Genomic DNA, 12,500 nt, shown 5'->3' on the forward strand with positions numbered 1-12,500 from the left:
ATTTACATTCATTTACATTTAAGTCATTTAGCAGACGCTCTTATCCAGAGCGACTTACAAATTGGTGCATTCACCTTATGACATCCAGTGGGACAGTCACTTAACAATAGTGCATCTAAAACTTAGGGGGTGGGGTGAGAGGGATTACTTAACCTATCCTAGGTATTCCTTAAAGAGGTGGGGTTTCAGGTGTCTCCGGAAGGTGGTGATTGACTCCGCTGTCCTGGCGTCGTGAGGGAGTTTGTTCCACCATTGGGGGCCAGGGCAGCGAACAGTTTTGACTGGGCTGAGCGGGAGCTGTACTTCCTCAGTGGTAGGGAGGCGAGCAGGCCAGAGGTGGATGAACGCAGTGCCCTTGTTTGGGTGTAGGGCCTGATCAGAGCCTGGAGGTACTGAGGTGCCGTTCCCCTCACAGCTCCGTAGGCAAGCACCATGGTCTTGTAGCGGATGCGAGCTTCAACTGGAAGCCAGTGGAGAGAACGGAGGAGCGGGGTGACGTGAGAGAACTTCTGGGAAGGCTGGCCAGGACGGGCTGCGGCGTTCTGGAGCTGAGTTGAAGGGCTTAATGGCACAGGCAGGGAGCCCAGCCAACAGCTGTAGTTGCAGCAATCCAGACGGGAGACATTGGTGCCTGGATTAGGACTCGCGCGCTCCTGTGTGAGGCAGGCCGACTCTGCGGATGTTGTAGAGGCGGAACCTACAGGAACGGGCCACCGCCTGATGTTAGTTGAGAAATCTACAGGGTGTTGTCTGATCACGCCAAGGTTCTTGGCGCTCTGGGAGGAGGACAATGGAGTTGTCGACCGTGATGGCGAGATCATGGAACGGGCAGTCCTTCCCCGGGAGGAAGAGCAGCTCCGTCTTGCCGAGGTTCAGCTTGAGGTGGTGATCCGTCATCCACACTGATATGTCTGCCAGACATGCAGAGATGCGGTCGCCACCTGGTCATCCAGAAGGGGGAAAGGAGAAGATTAATTGTGTGTCGTCTGCATAGCAATGATAAGAGAGACCATGTGAGGTTATGACAGAGCCAAGTGACTTGGTGTATAGCGAGAATAGGGGAGAGGGCCAAGAACAGAGCTCCTGGGGACACCAGTGGTGAGAGCGCGTGGTGAGGAGACAGATTCTCGCCACGCCACCTGGTAGGAGCGACCTGTCAGGTAGGACGCAATCCAAGCGTGGGCCGCGCCGAGATGCCTAACTCGGAGAGGGTGGAGAGGAGGATCTGATGGTTCACAGTATCGAAGGCAGCCGATAGATCTAGAAGGATGAGAGCAGAGGAGAGAGAGTTAGCTTTAGCAGTGCGGAGCGCTCCGTGATACAGAGGAGAGCAGTCTCAGTTGAATGACTAGTCTTGAAACCTGACTGATTTGGATCAAGAAGGTCATTCAGAGAGATAGCGGGAGAGCTGGCCAGGACAGCACGTTCAAGAGTTTTGGAGAGAAAGAAAGAAGGGATACTGGTCTGTAATTGTTGACATCGGAGGGATCGAGTGTAGGTTTTTTTCAGAAGGGGTGCAACTCTCGCTCTCTTGAAGACGGAAGGGACGTAGCCAACGGTCAGGGATGAGTTGATGAGCGAGGTGAGGTAAGGGAGAAGGTCTCCGGAAATGGTCTGGAGAAGAGAGGAGGGATAGGGTCAAGCGGGCAGGTTGTTGGGCGGCCGGCCGTTACAAGACGCGAGATTTCATCTGAGAGAGAGAGGGGAGAAAGAGGTCAGAGCACAGGGTAGGGCAGTGTGAGCAGAACCAGCGGGTGTCGTTTGACTTAGCAACGAGGATCGGATGTCGTCGACCTTCTTTTCAAAATGGTTGACGAAGTCATCTGCAGAGAGGGAGGAGGGGGGAGGGGGCGGAGGATTCAGGAGGGAGGAGAAGGTGGCAAAGAGCTTCCTAGGGTTAGAGGCAGATGCTTGGAATTTAGCGTGGTAGAAAGTGGCTTTAGCAGCAGAGACAGAGGAGGAAATGTAGAGAGGAGGGAGTGAAAAGGATGCCAGGTCCGCAGGGAGGCGAGTTTTCCTCCATTTCCGCTCGGCTGCCCGGAGGCCTGTTCTGTGAGCTCGCAATGAGTCATCGAGCCACGGAGCGGGAGGGAGGACCGAGCCGGCCTGGAGGATAGGGGACATAGAGAGTCAAGGGATGCAGAGAGGGAGGAGAGGAGGGTTGAGGAGGCAGAATCAGGAGATAGGTGGGAGAAGGTTTGAGCGGAGGGAAGAGATGATAGGATGGAAGAGGAGAGAGTAGCGGGGGAGAGAGAGCGAAGGTTGGGACGGCGCGATACCATCCGAGTAGGGGCAGTGTGGGAGGTGTTGGATGAGAGCGAGAGGGAAAAGGATACAAGGCAGTGGTCGGAGACTTGGAGGGAGTTGCAGTGAGGTTAGTGGAAGAACAGCATCTAGTAAAGATGAGGTCGAGCGTATTGCCTGCCTTGTGAGTAGGGGGGGAAGGTGAGAGGTGAGGTCAAAGAGGAGAGGAGTGGAAAGAAGGAGGCAGAGAGGAAAGAGTCAAAGGTAGACGGGGAGGTTAAAGTCGCCCAGAACTGTGAGAGGTGAGCCGTCCTCAGGAAAGGAGCTTATCAAGGCATCAAGCTCATTGATGAACTCTCCGAGGGAACCTGGAGGGCGATAAATGATAAGGATGTTAAGCTTGAAAGGGCTAGTAACTGTGACAGCATGGAATTCAAAGGAGGCGATAGACAGATGGGTAAGGGGAGAAAGAGAGAATGACCACTTGGGAGAGATGAGGATCCCGGTGCCACCACTCCCGCTGACCAGATGCTCTCGGGGTGTGCGAGAACACGTGGGCGGACGAAGAGAGAGCAGTAGGAGTAGCAGTGTTGTCTGTGGTGATCCATGTTTCCGTCAGTGCCAAGAAGTCGAGGGGACTGGAGGGAGGCATAGGCTGAGATGAACTCTGCCTTGTTGACCGCAGATTGGCAGTTCCAGAGGCTACCGGAGACCTGGAACTCCACGTGGTCGTGCGCTGGGACCACCAGAGTAGGGTGGCCGCGGCCACGCGGTGAGGAGCGTTTGTATGGTCTGTGCAGAGAGGAGAGAACAGGGATAAACAGACACATAGTTGACAGGCTACAGAAGAGGCTACGCTAATGCAAAGGAGATTGGAATGACAAGTGGACTACACGTCTCGAATGTTCAGAAAGTTAAGCTACGTAGCAAGAATCTTATTGACTAAAATGATTAAAATGATACAGTACTGCTGAAGTAGGCTAGCTGGCAGTGGCTGCGTTGTTGACACTACACTAATCAAGTTATTCAAGCTGGCCCGTTAGAACATCATGTGATTGTTATTCAAGCTGGCCCCATTAAAACATCATGTGGTTGTTCAAGCTGGCCCGTTAGAACATCATGTGGTTGTTGTTCAAGCTGGCCGTTAAAACATCATGTGGTTGTTCAAGCTGGCCCGTTAGAACATCATGTGGTTGTTCAAGCTAGCCCTTTAGAACATCATGTGGTTGTTGTTCAAGCTGGCCCATTAGAACATCATGTGATTGTTGTTCAAGCTGGCCCATTAGAACACCATGTGATTGTTATTCAAGCTGGCCCCATTAGAACATCATGTGATTGTTGTTCAAGCTGGCCCCATTAGAACATCATGTGATTGTTGTTCAAGCTGGCCGTTAGAACATCATGTGGTTGTGGTCCTTCTGTAGCTCAGTTGGTAGAGCATGGCGCTTGTAACGCCAGGGTAGTGGGTTCGATCCCCGGGACCACCCATACGTAGAATGGGTGGATAAAAGCGTCTGCTAAATGGCATATATATTGTTGTTCAAGCTGGCCCATTATAACATCATGTGGTTGTTGTTCAAGCTGGCCCATTAGAACATCATGTGGTTATTCAAGCTGGCCCATTAGAACATCATGTGGTTGTTCAAGCTGGCCCATTAGAACATCATGTGATTGTTGTTCAAGCTGGCCCATTAGAACATCATGTGGTTGTTGTTCAAGCTGGCCCGTTAGAACATCATGTGGTTGTTGTTCAAGCTGGCCCGTTAGAACATCATGTGGTTGTTGTTCAAGCTGGCGCATTAGAACATCATGTGATTGTTGTTCAAGCTGGCCCATTAGAACATCATGAGATTGTTATTCAAGCTGGCCCATTAGAACATCATGTGATTGTTGTTCAAGCTGGCCCATTATAACATCATGTGATTGGTTTTCAAGCTGGCCCCATTAGAACATCATGTGGTTGTTGTTCAAGCTGGCCCATTAGAACATCATGTGGTTGTTGTTCAAGCTGGCCCATTATAACATCATGTGATTGTTCAAGCTGGCCCGTTAGAACATCATGTGGTTGTTCAAGCTGGCCCGTTAGAACATCATGTGGTTGTTGTTCAAGCTGGCCCATTAGAACACCATGTGATTGTTGTTCAAGCTGGCCCGTTAGAACATCATGTGGTTGTTGTTCAAGCTGGCCCGTTAGAACATCATGTGATTGTTGTTCAAGCTGGCCCATTAGAACATCATGTGGTTGTTGTTCAAGCTGGCCCGTTAGAACATCATGTGGTTGTTGTTCAAGCTGGCCCATTAGAACACCATGTGATTGTTGTTCAAGCTGGCCCGTTAGAACATCATGTGGTTGTTGTTCAAGCTGGCCCGTTAGAACATCATGTGGTTGTTGTTCAAGCTGGCCCATTAGAACACCATGTGATTGTTGTTCAAGCTGGCCCGTTAGAACATCATGTGATTGTTATTCAAGCTGGCCCCATTAAAACACCATGTGATTGTTATTCAAGCTGGCCCCATTAAAACATAATGTGATTGTTGTTCAAGCTGGCCCCATTTTAACATTTGTATTTATTTTTAATTTATGTCACCTGTATTTAACCAGGTAGGCCAGTTGAGAACAAGTTCTCATTTACAACTGGGTCCTGGCCAAGATAAAAGCAAAGCAGTGCGACAAAAACAACAACACAGAGTTACACATAAACAAATGTACAGTCAATAACACAATTGAAAAGGAAAATAGAAAAATCTATGTACAGTGTGTGCAAATCAACAAGGTAATACAGTAGGGGGAGTGCTTCTCAAATGTAATGTTTTATGTGTTCTCCACACTCTCTCGTACTCAAGAGAACGTCTTCGGAGCATGAGAGTGTGGAGCAAGGCAGTATGCATATTGTAAACAACTAGGGCTTGTTGTTCAAATTGGCCCATTATGACATCATGTGATTGTTGTTCCGTTATAACTATGTTATTGTTGTTCAAATTGGCCCATTATGACATGTTATTGTTGGTCAAATTGGCCCATTGTGACATCATGTTATTGTTGGTCAAATTGGCCCATTGTGACATCATGTTATTGTTGTTCAAATTGGCCCATTGTGACATCATGTTATTGTTGTTCAAATTGGCCCATTGTGACATCATGTGATTGTTGTTCAAATTGGCCCATTATGACATCATGTGATTGTTGTTCAAATTGGCCCATTATGACATCATGTTATTGTTGTTCAAATTGGCCCATTATGACATCATGTGATTGTTGTTCAAATTGTCACATTACGAAATCATGTTATTGTTGGTCAAATTAGCCCATTATGACATCATGTTATTGTTGTTCAAATTGGCCCATTATGACATCATGTTATTGTTGTTCAAATTGTTTCATCCAGATGATCTGTAAGACGTGTTCTCACATCATGCTGACCAAAGAGGAGAAACTGCAGTTCATGGATGTGTTGAAGAGGCCTGGACTAGCGTACCTACAGAAACGAGGAATGAAGAAGAAGATATCCGACAAATGCCGCAAAAGGACATTGTGTCTCAATTGCTCCACGTTAAATGGTAGGGTATCAACAATAGCTTAGTCTTTGACTGTTTACGGTTCAACTTTGACATTTGAGGCCAAAATACATATTAAGTTATATATGAATTGAGTTGGATTTAGTTGAGTTGAAAGCAAAGCCCAAGTGGTGGTTAATAATATATAAATATATGCCATTTAGCAGACGCTTTTATCCAAAGCGACTTACAGTCATGTGTGCATACATTCTACGTATGGGTGGTCCCGGGAATCGAACCCACTACCCTGGCGTTACAAGCGCCATGCTCTACCAACTGAGTTGGTGTGACTGATAATGTCTTTGTTCTTGCCATTTAACAGGACCAGTGAAGAAGTGTGGCTTGCTGAAGATCCTCCACGAGAAATACAAGACAACCAAGAAAGTGGTGGACACTGTAGTATCAGACTTTCTCAACTCATTCGATATCGCAATAGAACACAACAAAGAAGTGGAGGGCTTGCTTAACAGGGCTCAGGTGAGTCACGTTGAAGGCAACCAGGGCTTGCTTAACAGGGCTCAGGTGAGTCACGTTGAAGGCAACTAGGGCTTGCTTAACAGGGCTCAGGTGAGTCACGTTGAAGGCAACCAGGGCTTGCTTAACAGGGCTCAGGTGAGTCACGTTGAAGGCAACCAGGGCTTGCTTAACAGGGCTCAGGTGAGTCACGTTGAAGGCAACTAGGGCTTGCTTAACAGGGCTCAGGTGAGTCACGTTGAAGGCAACCAGGGCTTGCTTAACAGGGCTCAGGTGAGTCACGTTGAAGGCAACTAGGGCTTGCTTAACAGGGCTCAGGTGAGTCACGTTGAAGGCAACTAGGGCTTGCTTAACAGGGCTCAGGTGAGTCACGTTGAAGGCAACCAGGGCTTGCTTAACAGGGCTCAGGTGAGTCACGTTGAAGGCAACCAGGGCTTGCTTAACAGGGCTCAGGTGAGTCACGTTGAAGGCAACTAGGGCTTTGCTTAACAGGGCTCAGGTGAGTCACGTTGAAGGCAACTAGGGCTTGCTTAACAGGGCTCAGGTGAGTCACGTTGAAGGCAACCAGGGCTTGCTTAACAGGGCTCAGGTGAGTCACGTTGAAGGCAACTAGGGTTTGCTTAACAGGGCTCAGGTGAGTCACGTTGAAGGCAACCAGGGCTTGCTTAACAGGGCTCAGGTGAGTCACGTTGAAGACAACTAGGGTTTGCTTAACAGGGCTCAGGTGAGTCACGTTGAAGGCAACCAGGGCTTGCTTAACAGGGCTCAGGTGAGTCACGTTGAAGGCAACCAGGGCTTGCTTAACAGGGCTCAGGTGAGTCACGTTGAAGGCAACCAGGGCTTGCTTAACAGGGCTCAGGTGAGTCACGTTGAAGGCAACCAGGGCTTGCTTAACAGGGCTCAGGTGAGTCACGTTGAAGGCAACAGGGCTTGCTTAACAGGGCTCAGAGCAAGGCAACTAGGGCTTGCTTAACAGGGCTCAGGTGAGTCACGTTGAAGGCAACTAGGGCTTGCTTAACGGGGCTCAGGTGAGTCACGTTGAATGCAACCAGGGCTTGCTTAACAGGGCTCAGGTGAGTCACGTTGAAGGCAACCAGGGCTTGCTTAACAGGGCTCAGGTGAGTCACGTTGAATGCAACCAGGGCTTGCTTAACAGGGCTCAGGTGAGTCACGTTGAAGGCAACCAGGGCTTGCTTAACAGGGCTCAGGTGAGTCACGTTGAAGGCAACCAGGGCTTGCTTAACAGGGCTCAGGTGAGTCACGTTGAAGGCAACTAGGGTTTGCTTAACAGGGCTCAGGTGAGTCACGTTGAAGGCAACTAGGGCTTGCTTAACAGGGCTCAGGTGAGTCACGTTGAAGGCAACCAGGGCTTGCTTAACAGGGCTCAGGTGAGTCACGTTGAAGGCAACCAGGGTTTGCTTAACAGGGCTCAGGTGAGTCACGTTGAAGGCAACTAGGGCTTGCTTAACAGGGCTCAGGTGAGTCACGTTGAAGGCAACCAGGGTTTGCTTAACAGGGCTCAGGTGAGTCACGTTGAAGGCAACCAGGGCTTGCTTAACAGGGCTCAGGTGAGTCACGTTGAAGGCAACCAGGGCTTGCTTAACAGGGCTCAGGTGAGTCACAGGGCTCAGGTGAGTCACGTTGAAGCAACTAGGGCTTGCTTAACAGGGCCAGGGCTTGCTTAACAGGGCTCAGGTGAGTCACGTTGAAGGCAACCAGGGCTTGCTTAACAGGGCTCAGGTGAGTCACGTTGAAGGCAACAGGGCTCAGGGCTTGCTTAACAGGGCTCAGGTGAGTCACGTTGAAGGCAACCAGGGCTTGCTTAACAGGGCTCAGGTGAGTCACGTTGAAGGCAACTAGGGCTTGCTTAACAGGGCTCAGGTGAGTCACGTTGAAGGCAACTAGGGCTTGCTTAACAGGGCTCAGGTGAGTCACGTTGAAGGCAACTAGGGCTTGCTTAACAGGGCTCAGGTGAGTCACGTTGAAGACAACTAGGGCTTGCTTAACAGGGCTCAGGTGAGTCACGTTGAAGGCAACCAGGGCTTGCTTAACAGGGCTCAGGTGAGTCACGTTGAAGGCAACTAGGGCTTGCTTAACAGGGCTCAGGTGAGTCACGTTGAAGGCAACTAGGGCTTGCTTAACAGGGCTCAGGTGAGTCACGTTGAAGGCAACCAGGGCTTGCTTAACAGGGCTCAGGTGAGTCATGTTGAAGGCAACCAGGGCTTGCTTAACAGGGCTCAGGTGAGTCACGTTGAAGGCAACTAGGGCTTGCTTAACAGGGCTCAGGTGAGTCACGTTGAAGGCAACCAGGGCTTGCTTAACAGGGCTCAGGTGAGTCACTTTTTGAAGGCAACTTTTAACAGTTTACATGTCTACTTTGTAGAGGTCATATGAGGATAATGGTTTGTTTTGTATGTTTTTCACTTAGCAGTGACTTACAGTAACAGAGTTCAGACAGGATTAGTATATGGGATGCTTGTCGGAATTGAACAAACAGAACCTGGTATTACTAGAGTCACACTCTCCTTACCAACTGGGTCACACTGGTTTTAAATGCTGACCGATCATGTCTTTCACCCGATGGAGAACCTGAGTCCTCTACATATTTTGTCTGTCTGAATCTGGGAAACTGGCCCTTATGGTTGTAAATGCTGATTGACCTTCATGTCCTGTGGTTTCCAGGAGAACCTGAGTCCTCTAGTGGTGTTGAACCTCTTCAAAATGTGTCTGTCTGAATCTGGGAAACTGGCCCTTATGGTTGTAAATGCTGATTGACCTTTATGTCCTGTGGTTTCCAGGAGAACCTGAGTCCTCTAGTGGTGCTGAACCTCTTCAGGAGGATACCAGCGGAGGACATTCCCCTGCTCCTGATGAACCCTGAGGCAGGTAAGCCTGCAGACCTCATCCTCACCCGCCTGCTGGTACCTCCGCTCTGCATCCGCCCCTCTGTCATCTCAGACCTCAAGTCGGGTACTAATGAGGATGACCTCACCATGAAGCTCACAGAGATCATCTTCCTCAATGATGTCATCAAGAAGGTGGGTACATTACATTTACATCAAATATATTTTTAAAAATGTATGATGTCATAGAGAAGGTGGGCGTCATGGGATTGGGAGAGTAGCAGGAAGTGTCAATGAATTTGTGATTAATTGTTTTATTAATCGGCTCGGGAGTTTTTCCATGAACTGACCAGGAAAACCTCTGGGGCCCCGGTAGGCTATTACTAACTAGTTGGTCAGCTGAGGAAAACCTCTTGGCCCCAGTAGGCTATTACATTTACATCTAGTTGGTCAGCTGAGGAAAACCTCTGGGCCCCAGTAGGCTATTACATTTACATCTAGTTGGTCAGCTGATGAAAACCTCTTGGCCCCAGTAGGTTATTACTCACTAGTTGGTCAGCTGAGGAAAACCTCTGGGCCCCAGTAGGCTATTACTAACTAGTTGGTCAGCTGAGGAAAACCTCTTGGCCCCAGTAGGCTATTACATTTACATCTAGTTGGTCAGCTGAGGAAAACCTCTGGGCCCCAGTAGGCTATTACTCACTAGTTGGTCAGCTCAGGAAAACCTCCTGTGCCTTTTTTATGAAAGCAATAACACAAGACAACAAAAAGAAGTTATAATTTCCAATTCACATTAGACAATAAGTTGGTTTGATGTTGATGTTGTTGTTGTTGTCTAATGAATGTTGAGTGATGAATGAGTTGTTCTGCCCGCCTCCCATGCCGTCCCACAGCACCGTATGTCAGGGGCCAAGACCCAGATGATCATGGAGGACTGGGACTTCCTCCAGCTGCAATGTGCTCTCTACATCAACAGTGAGCTCTCTGGCATCCCCCTCAACATGGCCCCTAAGAAGTGGACCAGAGGCTTCGTTCAGAGACTCAAGGGCAAACAAGGTCTCGCTCATATAAATGTTGATTTTTAATTCTAACTATTTAATAGTTACCTATTGTCTATTCTGATTTCTAGTTCTGTGGTCACTCTCTCCATCGTATTTATTGATAGTTGACACTGAATTCATGTCAATGTCATGCCTTTTGTCGTAAACAATGTAGTTTATTTACACAGCTGAGTCTTGAAACAGAAAGTATCCTAGTTGATTGTGGAGCCATTTAATCACAAACTATAATGATTCTCCACTGCTGTCTATGGACACACTAGGTTATTGATGGTTCGCGGTGTCTCTCTCTCAGGGCGATTCCGTGGAAACCTCTCGGGGAAGAGAGTGGATTTCTCTGGGAGAACGGTCATCTCTCCGGACCCCAACCTGCGGATTGATGAGGTGGCTGTCCCTGTGCACGTAGCCAAAATCCTGACCTACCCAGAGAAGGTAAGATTCTCATTGGCCACACTTTAACTACAACTTTTAATAAGGCTTTATAATAATTAGGGCTGTCCACGTTAACACTTTTTAATGCTGACAATTTATTTGACGCTTTTAATTGCTTCTCAATTTCTTTACCCAGCGCGGAACCTTTTTTAAGCGCACGTGTTTCAGCGGGGACCCTTATAAGCGCAACACACAATACGCTCTATGTTGTGTACCTGTCAGTGAGCACACGGTCTCAGTAGCGCCGTCTGCCTCTTGTGATGCGCTGTGCATTTACATTTACATTTAAGTCATTTAGCAGACGCTCTTATCCAGAGCGACTTACAAATTGCGCACAGCTTTGAGAAACAGTTTTGAAGGAAACCGTACAGATACTTCTACAGTAAACACATTCTCAGGCATTTCTTTAGATGACAGCAAAAGATAATTCATTTGTACAGAAGTAACAAACTAGTTATGCTAACGTTAGCTAGCTAGCTAGCCATAATATTGTTTACAGCGCCATGGCTGGGAATGCCTCTTGATTCAACTAACTTCCCACAATGATTTGAATCAGAACAGGACATCTATTCCATGTGACTACTGGTTCTGTTGTAGTCCTCAGGTCAAAAAGACTTAATGAATCCCAGTTCTAGTAGCAGCAACATGTGACTAGGAGCAACATGTGACTACTATTTCTGTTGTAGTTCTCAGGTCAAAAAGACTTAATGACCCCAGTTCTAGGAGCAGCAACTTGTGACTAGGTCATGATGAAGAACATGGATCAATTAAGCTTCAATATTATTGATAAGAAGGATTAGGCCTCCTGGGATCATGAATAGTTAGCTGTTACAGAGACCTTGGTGTTCTTTATGGTGAAAATGCCTTTAAAGCATTTTTAATGCAGACTATTTTGGGTTTAATAGTAACTCAATGTTCTGCTCTCATTCATATATCTTTATTACATATTCTTTATCCCTTTACACTTGTGTGTGTATAAGGTAGTAGTTTTGGAATTGTTAGGTTAGATTACTCGTTGGTTATCACTGCATTGTCGGGAACTAGAAGCACAAGCATTTCGCTACACTCGCATTAACATCTGCTAACCATGTGTATGTGACAAATAAATTTGATTTAGATTTTTAATGAAAAATTTGTTAAGTCCAAATTGGAGCAAATTCTACGATGGCAATGAATCACGATTTAAACTAATTCCGTTTCCTCTATTTAATTATTTTAATCGTTGACTTCCTTTATTATGAATACATTAATTGTTTATAAGCACTACATAGATGCTTCACAAATCAGGATGGATCACAAGGCAGGTTGAGTGCCTTTTCCAGCTGTCTTTACCATTTGAGAAGTAACCTGCACAGTGTCTTCACTGTCCCCTGTTGTATGACCTGCGACCTCTAACTTGTTGTGCCCCAAGGTGAACAAGGCCAACTTGGAGATGCTGAGGAAGCTGGTGCGGAGCGGTCCAGAGGTCCACCCTGGAGCCAACTTCATCCAGCAACGACACACGCAGATGAAGAGGTCAGGACAGTTCTATTGGACATGTTTAGTCCGTTTTAAAAGCATGAGCCGACCCACACCCGTAAAACGTTGGTGAGGTTTTACCCATTCAGTTATTAGAAGCATATATTTAATTTTAATTTTACCTTTTATTTAACTAGGCAAGTCAGTTAAGAACAAATTCTTATTTTCAATGACGTCCTAGGAACAGTGGGTAAACTGCTTGTTCAGGGGATTTGAACTTGCAACCTTCCGGTTACTACTCCAATGCTCTAACCACTAGGCTACCTTGCCGTCCCTACACTCTAACCACTATGCTACCTGCCGTCCCTACACTCTAACCACTAGTCTACCCTGCCGTCCCTACACTCTAACCACTAGGCTACCCTGCCGTCCCTAC

The 12,500-nt window shown here is 47.6% G+C and overlaps 1 protein-coding gene across 1 annotated transcript in view; it reads left to right on the top strand.

The window, feature by feature from the left end:
- The first annotated feature begins 5,628 nt into the window (after window positions 1-5,628).
- LOC124042220 (DNA-directed RNA polymerase III subunit RPC1-like) overlaps window positions 5,629-12,500 on the top strand; it is a 12,516-nt gene continuing 5,644 nt past the window's right edge. The window contains exons 1-6 of the mRNA XM_046360640.1: window positions 5,629-5,802; window positions 6,122-6,276; window positions 9,072-9,311; window positions 10,010-10,172; window positions 10,470-10,606; window positions 12,018-12,121. Coding sequence (XP_046216596.1) covers window positions 5,631-5,802; window positions 6,122-6,276; window positions 9,072-9,311; window positions 10,010-10,172; window positions 10,470-10,606; window positions 12,018-12,121 — 971 coding nt within the window. The 5' untranslated portion in view covers window positions 5,629-5,630. The remainder of the gene's footprint in view (window positions 5,803-6,121; window positions 6,277-9,071; window positions 9,312-10,009; window positions 10,173-10,469; window positions 10,607-12,017; window positions 12,122-12,500) is intronic.

This window comes from Oncorhynchus gorbuscha, linkage group LG08 (genome assembly GCF_021184085.1).
Source record: "Oncorhynchus gorbuscha isolate QuinsamMale2020 ecotype Even-year linkage group LG08, OgorEven_v1.0, whole genome shotgun sequence".
NCBI classification, from domain to species: Eukaryota; Metazoa; Chordata; class Actinopteri; order Salmoniformes; family Salmonidae; genus Oncorhynchus; species Oncorhynchus gorbuscha.